The sequence below is a fragment of the Microtus pennsylvanicus genome, chromosome 19 (genome assembly GCF_037038515.1).
Source record: "Microtus pennsylvanicus isolate mMicPen1 chromosome 19, mMicPen1.hap1, whole genome shotgun sequence".
In the NCBI taxonomy this organism is placed as follows: Eukaryota; Metazoa; Chordata; class Mammalia; order Rodentia; family Cricetidae; genus Microtus; species Microtus pennsylvanicus.
Window position 1 is genome coordinate 23,126,322 of NC_134597.1, and position 23,900 is coordinate 23,150,221.

General features: G+C 39.2%; 1 protein-coding gene across 4 annotated transcripts in view; it reads right to left on the bottom strand.

The window, feature by feature from the left end:
- The window catches only part of Tnpo3 (transportin 3), a 78,840-nt gene that overhangs the window by 27,156 nt on the left and 27,784 nt on the right, over positions 1-23,900 (bottom strand). For all 4 annotated transcript variants that reach the window (XM_075953662.1, XM_075953664.1, XM_075953663.1 and 1 more), the window contains 8 exons: positions 19,201-19,344; positions 15,221-15,396; positions 14,382-14,520; positions 10,869-11,015; positions 7,530-7,637; positions 5,666-5,757; positions 3,560-3,699; positions 351-542 (listed from right to left, as the gene is read on the bottom strand). In XM_075953662.1, the coding sequence (XP_075809777.1) occupies positions 351-542; positions 3,560-3,699; positions 5,666-5,757; positions 7,530-7,637; positions 10,869-11,015; positions 14,382-14,520; positions 15,221-15,396; positions 19,201-19,344 (1,138 nt within the window). The remainder of the gene's footprint in view (positions 1-350; positions 543-3,559; positions 3,700-5,665; positions 5,758-7,529; positions 7,638-10,868; positions 11,016-14,381; positions 14,521-15,220; positions 15,397-19,200; positions 19,345-23,900) is intronic.

The following is a 23,900-nucleotide window of genomic DNA, read 5'->3' on the forward strand; positions in this document are numbered from 1 at the left end:
AAAATAAACAGAATTCTTTTTAAAAGATCAGTATTGTTTTTAAAATTAGAGCTTTCTTGTGTGTTTGTTTAGAAGAATTCAGGCTGATTTTCACATTGATATAACACATCATTCATTTCTTCTTAGCAGCAAACACGAATGTGTTGTTTCTACCTCAAGTCTATAATTACACTATACATACTGCAAAGCAGTGTGAATTAATTTGATAGGCTTAAGTTTTGCTAAGAAAAGAATGTATGAACACATATTGGAAATTTCCCCTGAACAGAAAAATCACTAAGAACATTATAACTAAAAAACTTCAAAAAAAACTTAACCACAGTAATGGTTGAGAGAAGACTGTTACTAACCTTTTAGCAAACCCACAGCAGCTTCGGGAGACAACATGAAAGAATCAAGGGAGTGGGCAATTTCTAGGAGTCCATTAAAGTGCTGAGCCATATGATCCCGACAAACTGAACAAATGTTATGAATGGCTTTGGCTGCAGCAGAAGACAGAGGCTTTTCACACAGGCCTTTCATCAAATAGCCCAATACAGGGTCTACGAAATAAAAGCCAAATACAGATTATACATCATACTCAAGAAAAGTATATACTTTGTTGCAACAAAGGTCGGTATATTTTTCAAAAGTAACCCATAAATGAAATATAAGTTACCCTTGGTTTAAAATAAAAATTCAGCAAGTGGTGACACACACCTTTAATCCTAGCACTTTGGGAGGCAGAAGCAAGGCTGATCTCTGTGAGTGTGAAGCCAGTCTGGTCTATATAATGAATTCCAGAACAGCCAGGGCTACATAGCTCATGAGATCTTGTCTCAAAAGAATCAACAAGGGGCTGGAGAGATACCTGAGTAGTTAAGAGGACTGGCTGCTCTTCCAGAGGACCTAGATTCAATTCCCAGCACCCATGTGGCAGCTCACAACTGTCTGTAGAACAGTCCAGTTCAAGGGTATCCAACAACCTCACATAGGCAAACATGGAAGAAAAATACCAATGCATATAAAATAAAAATGTTAAAAGAACCAATAAAACAAACCAACCTACAGATTTGGAGGTGATCTCACTGATGCTCTGTCAGGAAGCCCTGAGTTCCATTCACTTCAGCTTTCAATTTTTTCTTCATTGTAGTTAACTGTTCCTTCGAACTCCACAGAATCAGGCAGCAGTTTGAAAACCACTGACCGTGAGCCCAAGGGATGGCTTAGCCTTAGGCGTGTGCACTACTCTTCCCAAGACCTCAGTTCAGTTTCAAACACCTAGAGTGGCTTACAAGTGCCTGTAACTCCAGCTCCAGACTGATCTGAAGCCTCTGGCCTCCACAGACACCTGCACTCCTATGCACACATCCCCACTCTTACATATACTTTAAAAGAACAACATTCAAATACAATTGTGTATGTGTGCATATGTATATGAATGTTCACATGTAGCTCCACAGTTGGTGTTAGTGTTCCTCTATCACTCTCTACTTTATTTATAGAGGCAGGGGCTCTTAACTGAACACACTGTTTGCTGACTGTTTTACTTGCCAGCCCGCCCTGGAGATCGCCTCTGTCTCACTAATGCTGGGATTTCTGTTGCCCATTTCACCTTTCCAGTTTCTAAGTGGACCTAGACTCCTGTCAAACTTGCAGGGCAAGTGCTTTACCCACTAAACCATGTCCCAAATCCCATCGGTAGCACTTCTAAATAAAATTAATTGACTACTATGACTTGACTTTACCAAACGTAAACAACAACCCTGACTGCAAAAGTTATTTCTAGAGTTAATGCTATTCTTCTTTTCCCTTTCTTTATAAAATCAGATTTTTTTAAAGAAAGGAAAGATGATTTTTAAAGAAAGGAAATATTAAATGTGCTATATGATCATAAGATCATTTTCATGGTTACCATGAAAAAACAAACAAAACTTAAGGAATCAAAAGATACTGTGTCAAAAACCAATTAAAAGAGTTATTTTTAAGTGAGAATGTGGCTCAGTGGTAGGATGCTTAGCTAGTGTAACTGCGGCCCTGGAATTGATCCTCGGTACTATAAAATTAATTTCTAACACAACCTACCATAGTCTATCCTCTTCCCCAAAGGCCCCAAGCCTGTTTAGTTAAATACTCAGAAGATGGAGAATTGGAAATGATAGCCCACACAACTCCAACATTGTAGGCGTTGACTCTCAAATAACATCAGCAGTTATTTCCAACACAGCAATTTGTTTACTGTTCATGTACAAATCTGAATGAAATACTGCAAGCAGGGACTGAACTTTGCTGCTTATTGGACACGACAAACAATGACCCCACTTTTGCTTCCTGGTAGAAGGGTGCACACACACCATAGGAATTTTGAAAATATTATGGAATGGCATGCTCCACTTGCTAAGTAGCTTGGTAATAACTGAGCACACCTATCATAGGATCCATGTACAAAAGTGAGAAAAAGAAACATGTACTTATTTTGGTGTGTGTGTGTGTGTGTGTGTGGTTTTTCAAAACAGGGTTTGTCTGTATAACAGACTTGCCTGTCCTGGAACTACTCTCTCTGTAGATCAGGCTGGCCACTGCCTCCCAAGTGCTAAGATTAGTGTTCACCACCACACTTAGCTACTGGTTTACTTTTTGTGGCAAACACTTTAGTTATTAAAACCAGATTATTTGCAAACATTCACAAAGTTGGGAACACATAAAATTCTCAGAATGAATCGTTTTAAATATCGGGAGTTTGATTACATATTTCTCTGGACAAATTTTTTTTGTTTTGTTTTCCTTGGATCTCAGTGCATTCATTTGCAAAATAAGGGTGTTGGGATAAATGATTCCAACTTTAACTCCAACTCTCAAGACTCATTTTATTTTATTTTTTATTTTTTTTTAGGTTTTTCAAGACAGGGTTCAGCATAAAGTTTTGTTCTTGTTTCGAGACAGGGTTTCTCTGTGGTTTTGGAGCCTGTCCTGGAACTAGCTCTTGTAGACCAGGCTGGCCTCAAACTCAGAGATCCACCTGCCTCTGCCTCCCAAGTGCTGGGATTAAAGGCGTGCACCACCACCACCCAGCTCATTTTAATTTATTTTTATTTTGAATAATTATTAGCTTAGATAAAAAAAAATCTACTTATGGGGCTGGAGAGATGGCTCAGTGGTTAAGAGCATTGCCTGCTCTTCCAGAAGCCCTGAGTTCAATTCCCAGCACTCACATGGTGGCTCACACTAATCTGGTGTCCTCTTCTGGTGTGCAAGCCAGACAGAACACTGCATACATAATAAATAAATAAATCTTTAAAAAAAATCTACTTAACAAATAAACCCCCTTCTTTCCTTTAGTTGGTGTTAGAAGGACAGTCTGATTAGCTAACACATGTACCAAAGACCATCAGAGACAGAAATATCTGTGCTTAATTTAAGAAAAGTATGAAGTAGTCCAGCCCTCTGGAAGTCTAACAAATGTTCAAACTAAGCAACTTATATAAATAACAATGTGCTTATTCTATGAGAAGTAAGAAAACAAGTGCAAAAGAAAAGAGACAGCTCAAGTGATGGCAGCAGAGGCAGAACCCACACTCACCTAGGAACTGAGGATTCCGGTCAACCACTTCACTCATTTCACCAACCAGCTCAATGCTGGTGTACCGCACAGCCATATGGACAGTCTCTGGGAGACGGACAACTCCCTCTAGTACCTCCACAAGTGTAGGATTGTTCTCCCTGAGGATAGAAAGCAAGTACTTATAGTTACTGTCTATAGGGTATTATTCTGGCCAAGCAGCAGGCAGCAGTGAAACTTCACATTGTAAAAAGGGCATCTAAGTAAATAGTAACTATTCAAATCAAAGTGCAGAACGTTTTCAAACAGGACTTTGGCTTTTTCCTTTCTTGGGGTGTTAAGAATGTGCACTGAGGCACATTCTCCAGTCCTGAGCATTCCCTAATACTTCAAAAAGTGACAAAAGATAGAAATTAAAGCTAACAATATTAAAATTAAAGCTAGAAGATGTACACTGCTCCTTCTGAATGACATGAAAGTATCTAGATATAAGCCCGCAAACAAAGGAATTTGCAATTGGAAAGGCAGATGTCAGCTGATGGTGACAGTCATCTTTTAAAGAACCTAGTTCATTTAGTCCCCTATCTGCAGCACCTAGAACAGTGCCTGGCACATAGTGGGCACTCAGGAAATACTGCTTAATACTTAAGCGAATGAATGAATGACAATCATAGACCACTTCTATTAGCTCTTATCTTCCAAAGGATTTCTTATGGCTGGATACTGGAAACTCTGAAAAGGAAAGTACAGGTGAACCAGTTTACTAAGTGAAAGAATCCAAGAAAAACAGGAGCAGGGGCTATTAGGATGCCCTGATTTGGAACACGAGGGGAAATTTAAATCAATCAAACACTTTCCACAGTTCTGTGAATTTACCACCCTCATCCTCCTACTAAACTGGATTTAAAACAGAATGGAAGATGTTCCCAGTTAGAATTTAATCCAGAAATGAAGATGTTTAAAATGAAGATATCTAGGATTATAGCATGAATATCACCTGCCAATTACTAGGCTTATCACATCCTTTAAATGGACTAAAAAAAAAAAACAAAACAAAACAAAATGAAAAACTGTAATCACATGTTGGTTTGAAGAGAGGATAAACAAGTAATTATTCTCTCACTGATGCTTTAGACTGGACACTCTACCAGTTATGGGAGACTATCTACCTATCCCTTTTCAAATCAATACCTATTGGGTATAATAGTAACCCTCAGACCATCAGAGAAGGCTCTAAAAGACACCAAATGGTTTAAGAGCAAATGCTATAGTAAGCAATTAGGAAGCAGAACTTCTATTAGAAAAAAGAAAAATAGGCCTAATCATTTCCTTAAGCATTTCTTAGGTTGAAAACACATCTACGAACTCGCAGACCAGGCCCAGAAAGGCAGCTAAGAAGAAGCACTGTGCCTTTAACAGGTGCCCCTCCATCTGTCCCGGCCGCCTTCCAATCACGGTCCTAAATAGAGCCAGAGTGTAAGTGCCGATCAAAATCCCACATAACTGGACAAAATTATTATATCAGTGTATAAACTCAGGACACGAGCAAACTCTGCTTAAGAACCTTTCCATAAATTTAATTTTCATGCTAAGCAATTAGCAATTGCAATTCAAATTCAAATAATTTAAAATTTTCAATGGCAATAGCAAAAGTAACAACTGTCCTTTAGATTCTCTATTCTTTTAAGCAAAATGGTACCAATGCTCTGCCTCTGAAACCCATAGATTCTCTAAGATTGAGAAAGAGAACAATGTAATTAAACAGCTTACCTAGGTCACAAAAACAGGAGACCCAAATTAATGCCAATCCCATTGTTTTTAAGGAAATACCAAACAATGTAACACTCTAACGAACTCCTTCACACTGTCACAAAGGAGCCACTGAGGGAAAAAAAAAATCAGCATTCTATTTCTAGGATCAATAGTAAAATAAGTTTAACTCTAGGAAACATATTAAAATATGGCATCAGCAATGCAGGCCATCCTACACTAGACTAAAGCTGTAAGACTAGACAGCAGCATAGAAGTTGTAAGACTTTCCAATAATATACCATACAGAAACATGGTGTAAATCTCCTTTCTTTTGATATTTAAGAGTTCCCAGCAAAAGACTTATTAGACACTCACGGATCAACACTCTTTGCTATAGCAGCCATGATAAAGAGAACCGCTTCTGTCACCTCCCAGGGTGGGTTGCCTTCTTTCAGAGTAGAATACAACTAGAGAAGAAGAGGTGGATTATGGAGCCATTAAAAGAAAACAGAATTCCAAACACAAACAAAACAAAAAATGTTAGTTCAAAGAAATCCGGCTCTTTTTTCTAAACCCAATTATCTCTCAGAGCCACCCAAGAACAGTACTTTCATATTTGGATTCTCACTGTTTAAAAGGAACTACGATTTTAGTGCCTAAAATAAACATATTTAGAACCCCAAGAGTTTCCAAAAAATGAGAATCATGGGGGAAATATTAAACATTAATGGGTGTCTGGTGGTCTCGACAGCACATCAATAGGCAAACGTTCTTAAAGCACACATCCTGCATGTGCATCTGCTTTATAAATTATTGGCTGCACCAACAGTAGTGCAAGGGAAAGTGCTGGAAGGAAGCTAACTGCTCAGAAGGCTCTATACAATAGCACATGCAAGCACTTATTGTTTTTCTTTTGTTTTTTTAAGCAGGGCTTCTTTGTGGCAGTGTTGGAACTCGCTCTGTGGACCAGGCTGGTCTCTAATTCAGAGATCCACCTGCCTCTGCTGGTGCTGGGATTAAAGGCATGTGCCACCATCATCTTGCCAAAAAAACACATCTTTTAAAAAAGGCAAACCTAGCAGAATACTTAGTGATGTTCTGGTTCTTAATTTACCAGATCATATATATGTGTGGAACATAACTTGCTATTAGGCCAAGTAAAATGTTTATAGTCAAAAATAAATAACTGAAAACAAAACAACTAAATTTCTACAGTCAAAAGAGAAACTACAAAGGAAAGCAAAACAAGAACAAAAAAAAACCTCTTTCCTTTCATTTTTGCCAAAGAACGTTTTCTGGACCTGGTGCTCCACAGAACACATCTTGGTAACACTGACAGTTTATATAATTTTTAAGCTTAAAGACAAGAGCCAGTGAGAAAAGAGTTGAAATCTGAGTATAGGTCATCTGCCCACTGAATCTGCTTCCTAAAATTCTCCAAATCTGTATAGTAGATTCAAAAAACAAGCCTTGCAATGAAAAGTTGTAATTTACTGAATATTTCCTGGGCAAAATTATATAAAAGTTTTATATACAAAATGGGTGTCAAGCCCTCCTCTCCCCATTTCTTTTTTCTTTCTTTTTTTTTCTTTTTTTTTTTTTTGGAAATTTGGTATTGCTACAACACAGCATCCAAACTGTCACAGCAGGGCTCATTAAAGTATGATCCAGCAATACTAACAACACCTGAAAATATTCTAATATTAAGTGATGTGGAATGATGATAATGATTGCAACCTTACACAGTAAAATGTCACTCAATGATTGCCAGGAAACCACAGGACTATGACTCTTCTACTCGAGTCTATCTACCTCTGGGACAAAGCTGCACAAGAATCTAACTGTGGACCAAGGAAATACGACATAACTATTTAAATAGTTGTTAGGATTAAAGCAGGAAAACCTGCCCATTTTTCCCAGTGGGGTTCAAATCCCTATAAGTTTCCTAGAGACTTCCATATTTATTAGCTGTACACTTGGAATGGCTCTCCTTAGTAAGAATAATAGAGGAAATCATAACTGAATTTATCTATCGACTACAACCAGTTTATCGGACCCTAAATGAACATTGCTACTATATGCCAGGCAATGTGCTAGGCACCTACATTATCTACTATCTCATTTAGCCACCAAGCTTGGGAGAGGGGGGAGATGGAACATTTACAGAAGATATAGAAGCAAGATAAACACAATCAATGCAATCAGTAAAACTGACTCAAGAATCTCCAAATGGACTTACCTGGGCAAAACATTCCATAGATCCAATCAAGAAAATCAGGTCCTTCACCAGGTCTGACACTCTCATTCGAAACTCCCCAAAGTCATCAGTCTCTTCAGGAACTCCCTCCTGAAATTCAAAACCATGTATCAACTGTTTAAAACTCACTGGTTCACCATGCGCAAAACTCAAGTCCAAATGGATCAAAGACCTAACATAAAGCCAGCAACACTGAACCTTATAGAAGAGAAAATGGGAAATACACCTTGGCACAGGAGACCAATTCCTAAATATAACCCCAGCAGCACAGACACTGAGAGAAACAATTCATAAATAGGACCTCTTGAAACTGAAAAGCCTCTGTAAAGCAAAGGACATGGTCAACAAGATAAAACAACAGCCTACAGAATGGGAAGAGATTTTCACTAACCCCACATCAGAAGTCTGATCTCCAAAATATACAAAGAACTCAAAAAATTGGACACCAAAATATCACATAATCCAACAAAATAAATGCAGTACAGACCTAAACAGAGAACTCTCAACAGAGGAATCTAAAATGGCTGAAAGACACTTAAGGAAATGTTCAACATCCTTAGTCATCAGAGAAATACAAATCTGAGATTCCATCTTACACCTGTAAAGAATGGCCAAGATCAAAAACACTGATGGCAACTTATGCTGGAGAAGTTGTGGGGAAAAGGGAACACTTCTGCATTGCTGGTAGGGGTGCAAGCTGGTACAGCCCCTGTGGATGTCAGTGTGGTGATTTCTCAGAAAATTAAGGAACAACCTTCCTCAAGACCCAGCAATACCACTTTTGGGTATACATCATGCCACAAGAACATGTGCTTAATTATGGTCACAGCAGCTTTGTTTGTCATAGCCAGAACCTGGAAACGACCTAAATGTCCCTCGATTGAAGAATGGATAAGAAAAATGTGGTACATTTACACAATGGAGTATTACACAGCAGAAAAAAATAATGATAGCTTGAATTTAACAGGAAAATGGATGGAACTAGAAAACATTATTTTGAGTGAGGTAACCCAGACACAGAAAGACAATTATCACATGTACTCACTCATAGGTGGTTTTTAAACATAAAGCAAAGAAAGCCAGCCTACAAACCACAATCCCAGAGAACTTAGACAACAATGAGGACACTAAGAGAGACTTACATAGATCTAATCTACATGGGAAGTAGAAAATATAAAAAGGCAAGATCTCCTTAGTAAATTGGGAGCATGGGGACCTCGAGGGAGGGTTGAAGGGAGGAGGAGAGAGGCAGGGAGGGGAGCAGAGAAAAATGTAGCGCTCAATAAAAATCAACTAAAAAAAAACATACATAAAAAAAAAAACCTCACTGGCACTGTCAATTCTCTGAGTAAAACCCATAAAGATAAAGCTCTTCAGCAGTCAAATGCTAATAAGCCAAAGTGCGAAATCTGTTCTCCTCAGGAGCTAGGTATGCTGAGTCAACACAGTCTACTCTCCACTTTACTATGAGAAATTCTTCTGTTTATGTGTGTGACTATGTATCTTTATTTTGTATTTTTAATTAAATATCTTGCTTGTTTACAAGAGTGACTGGAAAGAAGCTGTAAAGGGTGCCTATCTAGAGGTCAGCTCTTTATAATACTGGACAAATCTGAGACTTTCTTTTTCAAAATATTAAACAAAACAAAAAACAACCATTATCACAATAACTTCACAAAGAAAAGTTTAGACTTTAAATCCTTCTTATCCCAGGGCTGGAGAGGTGGCTCAGCAGTTAAGAGCACTGACTGCTCTTCCAGAGGTCCCGAGTTCAATCCCCAGCAACCACTTGGTGGCTCACAGCCATCTGTAATGAGATCTGGTGCCCTCTTTTGGCCTACAGGCAGGGTACTGCCTAAGTAAATAAATAATTAAAAAAAAAATCCTTCCTATCCCAATGCACTTCTCCAAATAAACGAGTTACCAACTAATTTCGAGAGGTTAAAGGAGCCTTTGAAAACTTTGGGCTATGAACATTGTAGAAGCACCCTTTAGTGGCACCAATAATTGCTCATCTAGCTCAGTCTTCTTGTTTTAGAATAAAGAAACTAAGAGAAATAATGAGGAAGTGATGGCTTTCCAGATGAAATAACGTATAAGATTCTACAGTACTATAAACTTTCAAGTGTAAAAAAACATTTGCAAGGGAAATGATACCACAGAACTGGCACAGAACAGAGAATCCATTGACCATAACAGCTCATGTGTGGTTTTTCAAGCAAATCGTGGTTACAATTAAGGATCAATCTTCAGTTTCAGAGATGAGCATGTCAAATTTCAATATAAGCAATTAAATGTACTCCAGGGCCTAGACTAAAGCCACCCAACAACCACCCAGAAGGTAAAAACACTGAGGCATAATATGCAAAGACATTAAGCAGTGGAAGAGCTTGCCAATGAAATATTTCATGCATCTAGTATATTTTCTTCTAAGCAAATGTATGCATTTTTTGTTAAATTATCAAATGATTATAAGTGATATAAAGAAAATGTATACACATGTGGAGGGAAATCAAAATTCAACTTCCTTACACAATTTTTTCACTTTTTTTGTATTAATTCTTACCTAACCATATGTCCTACACTATTAAAAACACAGTATAAACCCAATGTGGTGGTGTAAACATGCAATTCCAGTAATCAGGAGGCTGACATAGATGGATTAAGAATTCAAAACTGGTCCCAAATACATATCAAAACACTGTCTCAAAAACACCAATAAGGCTAGGTGGGGTGGCACATGCATTTAATCTCAGTGCTTCAAAGGCAGAGGCAGGTGGACCTCAAGTTGGGGTCAGCCTGGTCTAGATAGTAAGCTCTGGGCTAGCCAGCATATACAGTGGACCCTGTCTCAAAGCAAAACAAAAACCAAACAATCCACCAAGGAAATGGAATGTAGCTCAGCATGAGCAGTTGCTTAGAATGGGTCAAGGCCCTAGGTTTGCCCCTGGCACTACAAGAAAACAAAAAGGCCCAAACAAACAGTACAGAATTCTACATTTTGATTTCTATCACTTATCATACCGATTACTATTGCAGAAATTCTCATTTTTAATTGCTGCATAGAGGTTCAACAAGTTTCTGAACATAGTCAAACATTTTACACACATATATATACACACAAGGCTTTGCACAAAAAAATTAGCTTTCTTCTTCTATAACATCATTTAAAGCAAATTCCTACATACACAATTACTAGCTCAGCAAAAGCAATGTACCTATATAGGTCTAATTTTTAAGCTAAAGTGAAAAAAACTTGAAGACTGTTAGATCAAGTCAGAACCAAAAGGTGGAGAAGATTAAGTAGAGAAGGGTACTTACATGGTCTGGTTCCAACTGGCAGTGTCGAGCCAAGGCATGAAGCAGCCTCTGAATGTACGCTTTGAATATGCTGTGAATGACCTCATCATTGGTTTTATACAAATGTTCTCCTAGTCGGTACCAAAAGTTAAAGGAAATTTCTACTACCTGTTAGGTAAGAAAGTTGATGGTTAATTTGTGCATGAAAAGAACAGAGGAAAAATTAGTTTTATCATTACTTACCATAAAGCGAAGGATATACACTATTCCCTATGTATATGCAGTTAGGGAACCACCCTTTCTGTGGTACAGGTTTGCTGTTACCTCCTAAATATCTTCCCAAATTACACCTCAGTGGTTACTTAGATGACTCCCTTTACACTTTCCATTTATAATTGAGGAAACTTTTCCCAAATCCCATTAGATTCTATAGAAAACAAAGACATGCAAGTCTTGAAAAGCAGTTTTAACCAAACTCTGGACCATTAATCATGCCAACATCACATGTCTTCCAGGAGAGCTAATTGTTATTCCCTAATACAGTTGATTTTTAAACTCACTAAGTAGCTGAGAATTTCCTATTCTCCTGCCTCCACCTCCCAAGTCTGGGATTATAGGAATACACAACCATGTCCAGCCCCATTTAGTTGTTTTCATGAACATGAAAGACAGCAGAAACAGACTGGAATTTCAGGATCAGCTAACCTTCCATGCAATGCTATTTCTGAAGTGACTACCATTGCAAAGAACCATACTGCTTGGGATTTTACCAAAACTAGAAATCCTCAGGGGCTCTGTAGACAAGTAAACAGCACTTTTTGTTATAAAGACAAGGTGCTGAGGACACAGGAGTAAGCTTAAGCACAGAAGAGGGGCTTGCTGCTCCTTTCCATTAAGGATTCAAAGGAGAGCTGTTCAAAACAATCCCCACCCCAAGAACACTTCTTTAATTTTTTCTTTTAATGTAAACATGACTTACAGATTATTTTTATTATGTTAACTTGTGGGGGGTGGGAAGAGAGATCAGATTCTACTGGAGCTGGAGTTCCAGATGGCTGTAACCCACCACATGTGGGTGCTTGAAACTGAACTCAGGTCTCTGGAGGAGAAGTATGGTCTCTTAACCACTGAGACATCTCTTCAGCCCCCTTTATATTTCTTAAGAGATAAATAGGAGGTATAATTTCTTAAATAGATGAACTTTTTAACAATCTAGGAAAAAACTAAACTTCCTACTTATCTTTCTCTGAATGGGTGTCTACCTACATGTCTGCGCACACGTGAGTGCAGTGCCCAGAGGTCAGAAAGGGTCTTGGATCCCTTGGGACTGGTTCTAGTAATTTGGGTCCTTGGGAAGAGTAGCCATTTTTCTTAACCACTGAGCATCTCTCCACCCTCTAAAATCTAGGAACTTAATAAGTGGGTATAGTAATAGATGCCTATTGTCTGAACACTGGGAGATGGAGACAGGCTCCTTCTCAGAACAGTCTGCTAGCCAGGGATACATAAATGAAAGGTCTGACTGGTGTGGGACAATTGTTTGTATCCTGTCGATTATATTTTAAATAATCGCTGATTGGCCAGTAGCCAGGCAGGAAATATAGGCAGGACAACCAGCCAGGAAGTAGAGGCAGGTCAATGACAACAGGAGAATTCTGGAAGAAGGAGGCCCATTCCTCTGAAGTTGGGGGCTGCCACAGAAAAAGCAAGATGTGAGACTGCCTAGCTGAAAAAGGTACTGAGCCATTTGGAGGGCACAGACAAGAATAATGGGCTAGCAGGGCAGTGGTGGCGCACGCCTTTAATCCCAGCACTTGGGAGGCAGAGGCAGGTGGATCTCTGTGAGTTTGAGACCAGCCTGGTCTACAAGAGCTAGTTCCAGGACAGGCTCCAAAACCACAGAGAAACCCTGTCTCGAAAAAACAAAAAAAAAAAAAAAATTAATAATGGGCTAATATAAGTTATAAGGGTTAATAAGAAGCTTGAGTTAATGGGCCAATCAGTTTATAGTTAGTGTAGACCTCTGTGTGATTTCTTTACGACTTAACGACTGTGGGAACCAGGCAAGACAGAAAACCCCTCAACAGCTGACTGGTGGTACCAACTTGTGTAACATGCACAAGGCTCTGAGAGTGATCCTCACTTCCACAAAGGAAGTAGGGTGAAGGATTGTAAATTGTCTTAAAGAATATTATTATTTTTATAAATAGTATCTATGTAGCCCAGGCTAGCCTGGTGCTCAGAATGTAGCCTGTGTTAGCCTCAAATTCATGATCCTTTGTCTCAGCCTCCAGGTACTGGAATTACAGGCATTATAGGCATATGCCATTATCTCCATCTTATAAAGATCTTTAAGGATTTTTTTTTTAAGTGAAACTCAGTATAGACCAGTTAGCCTCAAAGTCATGGAAATCTTCCTGCCTTTGCTCCCTGAGTGTTAGGATTAAAGGCACGTGCCACCGTGCCTAGGCGAGAAGGAGATTCTCAAGTCTCACTCACACCTCTTCTCTAAAGAAAAACTGACGCCATGAGGACACCCGGAGTTAACAGGAGCTAGTATAGTCCAGAGTTTCCTATGTGTAGAAGGCTGTGTGGTGCTACTGGGAGGTAGTGGACCATTATGAGGCTGGCCTTAGAAGGAAGTGGGTCACTGGGAAACTTCCCAGAGGGAGTTTTGGGACCTAAGACTCTCATTGCTGCCTTTCTGCCTATGAGGCCAGATTGAGGTAAACAGGCTTCCTCTTTAACTGTACTCTTCAAGGCCTGGGCCCAATGGATAAAGACAAAAACATCCAAACATCCAAAAATGTGTGTGAGCTTGGAAAAAAAACAAAAACAAATGTATTCTCTCTTTGAGCTGGTTATGTCTGCTACTCAGAAATTTGACAATACGATGTAGGTTTTCATTATTGCTTTTAGCGGTAAAGTTCTAAAAAAATAAGTGGAACTAGAAAGGAGGCCCAGTGGGAGGTAACAGGTTTTCTTTCTGACAGATTCTCTGAGTTGCCTACAACAGTCAACCTTAACAACAGATTAGAAAATAGAAAGAATGCAAAATGGAAATCCAAACACAATTCTTTTTTTGTTTTTGTTTTTTGTTGTTGTTGTTTGGTTGGTTGGTTGGTTGGCTTTTCGAGACAGGGTTTCTCTGTAGCTTTTGAAGCCTGTTCTGGAACTAGCTCTTGTAGACCAGGCTGGCCTCAAATAGAGGATCTGCCTGCTTCTGCCTCTGGAGTGCTGGGATTAAAGGCGTGTGCCACCACCGCCTGGCCCCAAACACAGTTCTTAAAAGTATCCTAAACATGGGCCATGTAAGTGTGGGCCACTGGTAAGGTACTTGGGAGGAGAGAAGTGTCTGTACTACACCGCTTTGCTTCACACACCACAGCACGTGGACAGCACCCCACTCTCATATGCAAATAATGAAACTGAAAAAAATTATAACCATACACAACTTCCAGATCACATTAATAAGAAACAAGATTGCAAATTCTCAAGTGGAGAGTAAAAGCCTTAACACAGTACATATACTACCTCATACTGAGGGTGGCCTGCACAAATAAGAAGCAGTTCCAAAGTTCGAAGATCTCCCAGACCTTGGCCTGGAGTACAAACAATTTTTTCCAGGAAAGTTTCACATAGTTCAGTGAAGATACGGCAGTAATTCAGAACTCTGCAGAAGCAAAATGAGAATACCAAGTCAAGAATCTGGACTTTACATACACAGAGACGAGTCAAATGAACAAAAAGTCTCTTTGCCTGAGGGCCATTCAAGTGAAGACTCATGATGAGCATATGATGGTAAGTCAATTCATATTCTCTATTACAAATCTTTGAATAAAAACTTCAAATTAGGGTGCTGGAGCATGGCTCAGTTGTTGAGAGCACTTGCTTGCTAGAGAGCTTGAGTTCCATTAAACTAGGCATCTCTGTGTGGGTGTTTACATGCGTGAATGCAAATGCTTATGGAATACAGAAGACGGCATAGGATTCCCTGGAGTTGGAGTTACAGGCAGGAGTGAGGGGTCAGAGATGGATGCTAAGAACCAAAGTCAGGTCCTATGGAAGAGAAGAGCCCATTCTTAGCTGCTGAGCCATCTCTACAGCTCCTAAACTATGCATTTTAAAGTTTATCCCTATTTCTTCAAGTCTTTTCTTAAGTGTAAAACAGTAGAACAACCAAGAACTGGTAGTAATCCTCTTTTCTAGATCCAAATTGCTATTCCAGAGGCAGGTACATATCAACTATAGCACACACTTCACACGTGCAAAGTCACACAGAATCAAAAAACAATGGAAGATTATTAAAAAAAAATTGAGGAAAAACCCCAGGTTATAGGTAACCCAGGGCTCCTACTTCAATAGTTACTCACTTGTCTAAATCTTCTCGTGCCACAGCCATATGATAAGCAGTCTCCAATGTCAGGACCCCCTGAAAAAGCTGCATGGCCAATGGCAAGTTAGTCTCCACATTTTCAATAGCATAGAGAGCTGAGCATACACAGTCTGAAGCAGCTTCATGGAGGTTAGATGAGGTTTTATCCTGCTGCTGAAAGACAGAATACAAAAGCAGAAATCAGAATCATTGTACTCCAGGGAAAACAAATACAACCTTCTGAAAGTTGTTGTTTGTTGTATGAAACAGGTGTCATGTAATCTACATTGGCCTTAAAGTCACTGTGTAGCACAAACTAGCTCCCTGTGCTAGGATTACAAAAATGCACACCAAATGTGCTTCTATGTCCGCCTGACTGAGAGTACACTATGAAGAGCCCCCGAGGTGTAGACCTTGCCAAGACAACATCTTCCTTACCCTACTTCTATGTCCGCCTGACTGAGAATACACTATGAAGAGCCCCCGAGGTGTAGACCTTGCCAAGACAACATCTTCCTTACCCTACTTCTATGTCCGCCTGACTGAGAATACACTATGAAGAGCCCCCGAGGTGTAGACCTTGCCAAGACAACATCTTCCTTACCCTACTTCTATGTCCGCCTGACTGAGAATACACTATGAAGAGCCCCCGAGGTGTAGACCTTGCCAAGACAACATCTTCCTTACCCTACTTCTCCAGGCATGGAAAAAAAAAAAAAAAAAAAAAAAAAAAAAAAAAAAAAGAGCTTCTTTACCCATCATTCAGACTTACATGAACTTTTTTCATTTTATTTGCTTTTGTTTCTTTCTTTCTTTTTCTTTCTTTCTTTTGGAGAAAGGGTCTCACTGTGTAGCATTGGCTGTCTTGGAACTCACTAGATAGACCAAGCTGGCCTCAAACTCACAGAGATCCAAAGTATTGGGATGAAAGGGGCTGTACTATCACACCAGGTTTCTTCTGTTAGCTTTCTTGGAAACAGCATTCTGTCTGTCTCAGCCAGAGTTCTGGGATCAGGTGTGAGCCATCAGCCTGGGAGTTACCAGATTATCCCCCATGTTTCTCTCTATACTATTTCTTCCATAAGGAATGCCATGTTTCTCAATGGCATTGAATGGATTTTGAAATTCATTCTCTTTTTAAGTACTGCTTAAAATGAAAAGGTTCAGCAACACCAAAAGGCCAATTACATACCAAAGTTAAGCAGAGGTTCTTAAAACTTTTGGGGTGGAGAAGCGAGTTAACACAGAAATGGCAAATTCTCCCAATTTCTCATTCACAGTAATACATGCTATATATATGAGAACAAAGCCTAAAACTACAGCTACCCAATGTATCAATCAAAAATAAAAACAATATTATTTCTTGCTAGATATCATACAATACACTTATAATTCAAACACTTTGGGAGGATGAGACAAGAGGATTACTACAAATTCAAGATCAACATGGGATAGACTGAGTTCCAAGATAGCTTTGACTATAAAGTTATAAGACCTTGGTTTAAAAAAGAATTTTTGGAGCTGGTAAAATGGTTCTGTAAATAAAGGCACTTGCCAAGCCTAGCAACTTGAGTTTGATCCCCGAGACCCACATTACGGAGACAACAACTCCTCTGTAAATTGTCCTCAGACATTCAAACGCATATGATAAATTTTTTTTTAATGTATTTTAAAAGTTGTGGTGCTTTTAATCCTAGCACTTGCTAATGAATGGAGGCAAAAGATCAGGAGTACAAGTTCATCCTTGGCTACACAGTGAGTTCAAAGACAAACCATCTTGAAAAAAAACAAAGTTAAGCAGTGGTGGCACACGCCTTTAATCCCAGCACTCGGGAGGCAGAGGCAGATGGATCTCTGTGAGTTCGAGGCCTGGTCTACAAGAGCTAGTTCCAGGACTGGAACCAAAAAGCTATGGGGAAACCCTGTCTCGAAAATCCAAAAAAAAAAAAAAACAACAAACAAACAAACAAAAAAAACCAAGAACAAAATATTTCAGAGACATTCAAAAACCTTCAAAAGTTTATTCTCTTTGTACATTTTCTTTGGAAAGTACTTGAGGATGTTCAAAAAACAATCAACCCCAAAAAGCAAAGTAAAAGGAAATCTGAGCATCATAACTGGGGAATAAATCAAAAGAACAACTTATAAGAAAGAATAAGAACTTATCAGAGCCGACAGTGGAGCCGACATGGAAGCACAAGTTGCAATGTCAGCACCCAGTGGTGAGAGCAAAAGGATCTTGAATTTGAAGATAACCTGGGTCATACAGGCAGTTAGCTGTAAGCCAGCCTGTTACTTAGTTGAGACCGTCTCAAAACAGTAACAAAAGTACAACAAGGGAAACTGGAGGGCTCTTATTCACTGACACAGTTAAGAGCGTCTGTAAATTCATTGAAGCTGTCACTGCTAAGTCTTTCTCTAATAACAACAATGATAATGATAACAGACATTTAGACTCTCTCTATAAAGGATAAGAGCTACTTATGCTAGGAGAGCTAACAGATGCAAATCATCCCATTGGGTTCTTACCTCTTTTTAAAATATTTTCTTTATTTTAGTTTTATGAGGCAGAGCTTCTTTATAACAGTACTGGCTAACCTGAATTCATTCTGTAGACCAGGCTGGCCTCGAATTCACAGAGATTCACCTGCCTCTGCCTCTTAAGTGCTGGGAATAAAGGCATGTGCCACCACTACCCAGCTTTTTGTTCCCCATCCCTGTTTTTTAAAGGAGCAATCCTGGAGATATTTTATTAGGAAAAGGGGGCGGGACAGGTAAATGGTTCAGGGAGTAGAAGTGTCTGCCACACAAGCCTGAGAACCTGAATTCAGATCCCCCGAAACTATATAAGAGCACTCTTCTGATAAGATGGAAGTCAGACACAGGAGAATCCACAAGAACCTTTCAGGTCAGCTAGCCTAGAGAACAAGGGGAGAGATGATGCCTCAAAAACTAAATGGAAGGTAAGGATCTATACAGAGGGCTCCATCCACATGGGTTCTGTGGCATGTGCATATCTTCATACAGAAAGCACACATATACACAAAATAGATGAAATGTTTTAATTCTTTCAAAAAGAAGTATACAGGTTTGGGATGAACGTAAGAAGCTCAACAGTGTCTATGCCCAGCAGACTGAAACTCCTGCATCTATGGGTCATTTGAAGAGCAGCACATGCTCCATTACACGTCAGCCTCAGCGGGCTTCTATCTTTCCCTAAGATTGGGTGTTATTTAGCTCAGGTTTGCTTCAAATTTGCTAAGGGTGACCTTGAATTTCTCACCCTCTGGCCTTTACCTCACATACTAAGAATATAGGCACGGGCCATCAAGCTCAACGCCTTCTTATGCTATTCTTCTTCTTTTTTTTTTTTATTTAGAAACCAAACAGAAGTGTTTTTTTTTTGCTTTTTGTTTTTTGTTTTTGTTTTTTTTTTTTGGTTTTTCGAGACAGGGTTTCTCTGTGGCTTTGGAGCCTGTCCTGGAACTAGCTCTGTAGACCAGGCTGGTCTCGAACTCACAGAGATCCGCCTGCCTCTGCCTCCCGAGTGCTGGGATTAAAGCGCGCGCCACCACCGCCCGGCCAGAAGTGTATTTATTCAAGAAACATTTTTGCATATCTTTTTCCCAAATTCCACAAAGAAGGTTAGACATTTTCTATTAAATTTTTTTGTTATACATATATTTGTATATGTGTAACCTCTTAGCTGTTGAAGCTCGTTTTAGTTTCTCTGAATTCTGTATTATTTTTTTTAATTTATTTATTTATTAAAGATTTCTGTCTCTTCCCTGCCACCGCCTCCCATTTCCCTCCCCCTCCCCCAATCAAGTCCCCCTCCCTCGTCAACCCAAAGAGCAACAGCAAAGCCAACAAGTTCTTATGCTATTCTTAAGACTCAGATAAAATTTTTCTCTCAATACAAACATTGAGCTGTCCCAGAAGGTTGGTTATTAAAGTAACAATGGCAGTTATACTTACCAAAACCTCAAAAAGCAGCGCTAATAACTTATTATTAGCCATGAAGTTACTGTCCAAAACTCCCAAGTTAAACCAGCTTCCCAAACAGCGGAAAACCTTCATAAGCATCTTCTCATCAGTTCCTGCTTTTTCTACACATGTCATCTAAATAGAAAATATAGTTTAAGAAAAAAAAATCAACCTTTATACTTTAGTCACTATTATATACTATCTATAACGACATTAGCAACAAGCAGTCACAAATGTTTTGTAAATACCATTGTTCTAAATCCTATTACCACATAATTTCCAGCAAAATACTACAATACGATTATCTTCTCTTTTTAGTGGGGAAACTGAGATACAAAGAGGTGAAAGATCCAAAACAGACACTAAAAATAACAAGGTTCTTAGTTCCCACTTATGCATTAATGTACTCTCATCAATACAACTACTTTTAAAATATACCAGTTTATTCTCCATATGCAATCGGTACCTAATTCTGGGGGACTGCTGCCCGAGCATCATGAGCTGAGTTTGGATCCCCAGTACTTACTCTAGCCAGGTATGGCGGTACACATCTGTAATCCCCTGCTGGAAAGGGAAGAAAGGAAGATTCCTAGGGCTTGCTGTCCTGATCAGTTGGTCTAACTTACTCAGTGAGACATCCTCTCTCAAAAAGAGGTGGTGAGATGGGTTAGTAGGTAAAGCTGCTTGTTCCCTAACACGATGACCCGAGTAAGTGCAATCCCTGGAACCTACATGGTGGAGGAAGAAGAACAAGTCCTGCACGCCATCCTCTCATCTCCACATGTGTGGCACTCGAGACACACACATAAAATAAATAAATGTTAGGGCGAGTTTCTGGAAAGATGGTTCAACAATTGAGAGCATTCACTGCTGATGTAGAGGACCCAAGGTAAATCCCCAGTAACTCCAGTTCTACAGCATCCAACACCTCTTTTAGCCTCAGAAGGCACCAGGTATGCACAAATAAATGCATGCAAAACACCCGTAAGACTGTATAAAAATAAATCTTTTTAAAAAAGTCTTCTAAAGTAAGTTGTTAATTCTTTTTTTTTGGGGGGGGGATCTGGAAATATAAGAAATAATTTAGTGGTAGAACACCAGCTTAGCATACACAGAGACCTCAGGTTCAATTTCCAGTACTATGAAAGAAAGACATAAAACAAGTCAGACTAAAACTGACCACTGCCTTTATCTGAACATTTTGTGCTACATTTTAGAAAGCATAATGCAACTTCTTCTAGATAAGAATGTTTCAAGAGCCGGGCGGTGGTGGCGCACGCCTTTAATCCCAGCACTCGGGAGGCAGAGGCAGAGGCAGAGGCAGGCGGAGCTCTTAGAGTTCGAGACCAGCCTGGTCTACAGAGCTAGTTCCAGGACAGGCTCCAAAGCCACAGAGAAACCCTTTCTCGAAAAACCAAAAAAAAAAAAAAAAAAAAAGAATGTTTCAAGACAGCTCACAGGCAGTGGGCTAAAAACATGACAACTGCCATGAGGGACAACAAGCAAGGAGAAGGAGGAAAGGGCTACATCCACAATTTATTACACACCAGATCTCCAGTCTGGCAGTTGGACTTCCAGGATTGTTTCCATTATCACAGAATAATCATAATTCATTGCCTGTAATCAACTGGTATCAATTTTTAAAAATTATTGCAAGCTGGTGGCAACCACAGTATACAGAGTAAAATTATGATATTTATGTTTACACGGTGATATCAACTACATAGAAAAATCCCCCAGACTCAAAGCTTCATCTAAAATACAATCTGCAGTGATACATTGTCTGACTGGCCTGGAACTTCCTATGTAGATCAGGTTGGCCTGATACAGAAATCTGCCTGCCTCTGCCACTGCTCTGGAGTGCTGGAATTAGAGGTGTGTACCACCCTTCTCCATAGATGATAGTTTTGTTCTCCTCTGGTGCTGGGGATTGAGCCCAGGGACCTGCTTGCATACTGGGTAAATGCTCTAGCAACAATGTATACATCCCTAGCCATGGTGGTCATTTTTATAAGTGCCCTCCAAGCTGTACTAGACTGATTGTAAAGATGAGAAGTGAAAGTTTAGTATGTTACTATATACCACTTCATTCCCATGGAACCATATTCAAAGAGTAAGGCTTTTTGTTTGAGAACAGTATCTTGTTATTTGGCCCAGGCTGGACTCAAACTCATTATCCTCTACTTTAGCCTCCTAGGTATTAGGATTACAGGTGTGTGCTGCCACACTTGGCAAAAACATCCATTTTAAAATCAATTTTTTCCTCTAATATGACAAACAGGAGACAGAAAGGCTAATACAAGTATATAAATGGGCTTGCTTCTATTTTTTAATTTCTTTATGGATACTGCATTTTAGTCAAAGAAGTAACATATAACTAACAAGTAAGTGACCAGCCATTACATGTACTGAACCCTATTATGTGCTAAACATGATTTTAATAGCTTTAAATGCATTAATTCAGTCTTCACAAAATTAAAAAAGCACTATTACTCTCATATACAGATTATGAAACTGAGGCAGAAGAGTTAATTATCTTGTTTAATATGGCAGAGCAAAGACTTAAATGTCACAAGTCTTGCTTCAGGACCTATGATCCAGGTTGGAGAGATGACTCTGGTCGAGTACTGGCTGTTCTTCCAGAGGACCCTGGTTGTATTCCCATCACCCAAACAGCAGCTCACAACTATCTATAACTCCAGTTCCAGGGGATTTGAAGCCAGCCAGAGATACACAGTGAGATCTTGTCTCAAAAATAAATACCTTTTTTAAAAATTGGATTTTCCTAAAATAAGCTACCTTCACACAAATTACCCTGCAAAAAAAGAAAGCATGCTAAGCATGGAGGAATCAGACTGTCATCACCCTAATCCAGAGGACAACCCTAACATTACTAATAAAGTACCAATCAGACATTATAATACTGCCTAAGATATAACTCTGAGATGGGCACGATCCAAAACTTAAAAAACCTTTTCTTAAAACCATCGAGTCTCTTAATTTATCTCTAATCAGCATGCTGAAGGAAAATAAATTAAACCCTGAAGAAAAGGATCCAAGTAACTACTTTCTCAATTATCCTAAGGATGGAATGTAAGTGGTAGCATTGTTAATACAGTAGAGAATTTATTACATGCAATGGATACCCTAAGGTACTAGGCTTAACTTCTTTTGAGGAGTCCTTATTCAGTAGGGCCGACTCAGACCTTCCAATTAGAATAAGGAGATTACAAAAACAATCAGAAAAAACAATAAACGTAATCATAAATGCTATGAAACAAGTTTCATATGAAGATATGAAACAAGTTTGAAGCCAACTTAGCTTGAGACCCTTTTAAAAAATGGCTTGGTCAGGCAGTGGTGGCACACACCTTTAATCCCAGCACTCGGGAGGCAGAGGCAGGTAGATCTCTGTGAGTTTGAGGCCAGCCTGGTCTACAAGAGCTAGTGCCAGGACAGGCTCCTAAGCCACAGAGAAACCCTGTCTCAAACCCCTCCCCCCAAAAATGGCTTGCTCTGTGTCTTAAAGATGCATGCTATGCTGGGTGGCGGTGGTGCAAGCCTTTAATCCCATCACTTGGGGAGGCAGAAACAGGTGGATCTCTGTGAGTTCAAGGCCAGCCTAGTCTACAAAGCAACTTACAGGACAGCCGGAGCTACACAGAAAAACAAAAAAGATGCATGCTAGAAGACTGATGACCTGATCCCGGGACACCCACATTAGAAGAAGAAAAGCAGTTTGGACAAACCGTTCGCTGACCTCTACACACATCCTAGGGTACACAGGTATGTGTGGTCCCCTCCCCCCAATAAATACATGTAATTTTAAGAAACTAAAGCCAAAACACACAAAAGAGAATTGTGGTAGCAGTTCAGTGGTAGAGCACTTCTAGTATGCATGAGGCCCTCAGTTCAACCCCCAATATCCCAAATTAAGACAGACAGACACAGGACATGATTTCCAAGTTACTTGAATATTAATTGCTTAATTTTTTTTCTAATGTTCTAAAATACTATTTTCTTTAAAAATAAATGGTCAGGCCGGGCGGTGGTGGCGCACGCCTTTAATCCCAGCACTCGGGAGGCAGAGGCAGGCGGATCTCTGTGAGTTCGAGGCCAGCCTGGTCTACAAGAGCTAGTTCCAGGACAGGAACCAAAAGCTACAGAGAAACCCTGCTCGAAAAATCAAAAAAAAAAATAAAATAAATGGTCAGAAAAATTCAAAAAATGGTCAATTAAAAAATTTAAAGATATTTACTTTCCAAACAGGTTTTTAACAGCAAATTGAATATAACTGAATGTAATTATAATTGCACTATTGTTCAATGGCCAAGTAAAATCTACTATTATTTCTTTATCAAAATGCTAATTTGTCTTTACTTTTTCCTAAAGTTTATATGCACTTCTTTTAGTGTGGTCCTTGGAGGCAAGAGCTTTTATATATCATAAGAATTGAGTTCAAATTCTAAATTAAAAACCAAATATCAGTAAGCCCATTCACATTCACAAGAATTACAAAGAAGCTCAATAAATACAAAAGTTTTAAAAGTATTTTGTGTTATTAAAAAGTTTTGTATAAATGCCAAAACAGTATTAATGCCACATTTCCAAAGAAAACTGCTTCATACCATTGTGACCAGATCACAAAATAATCACTCCACGGTCTCTGTCCTTTATCAACAAATGAATAT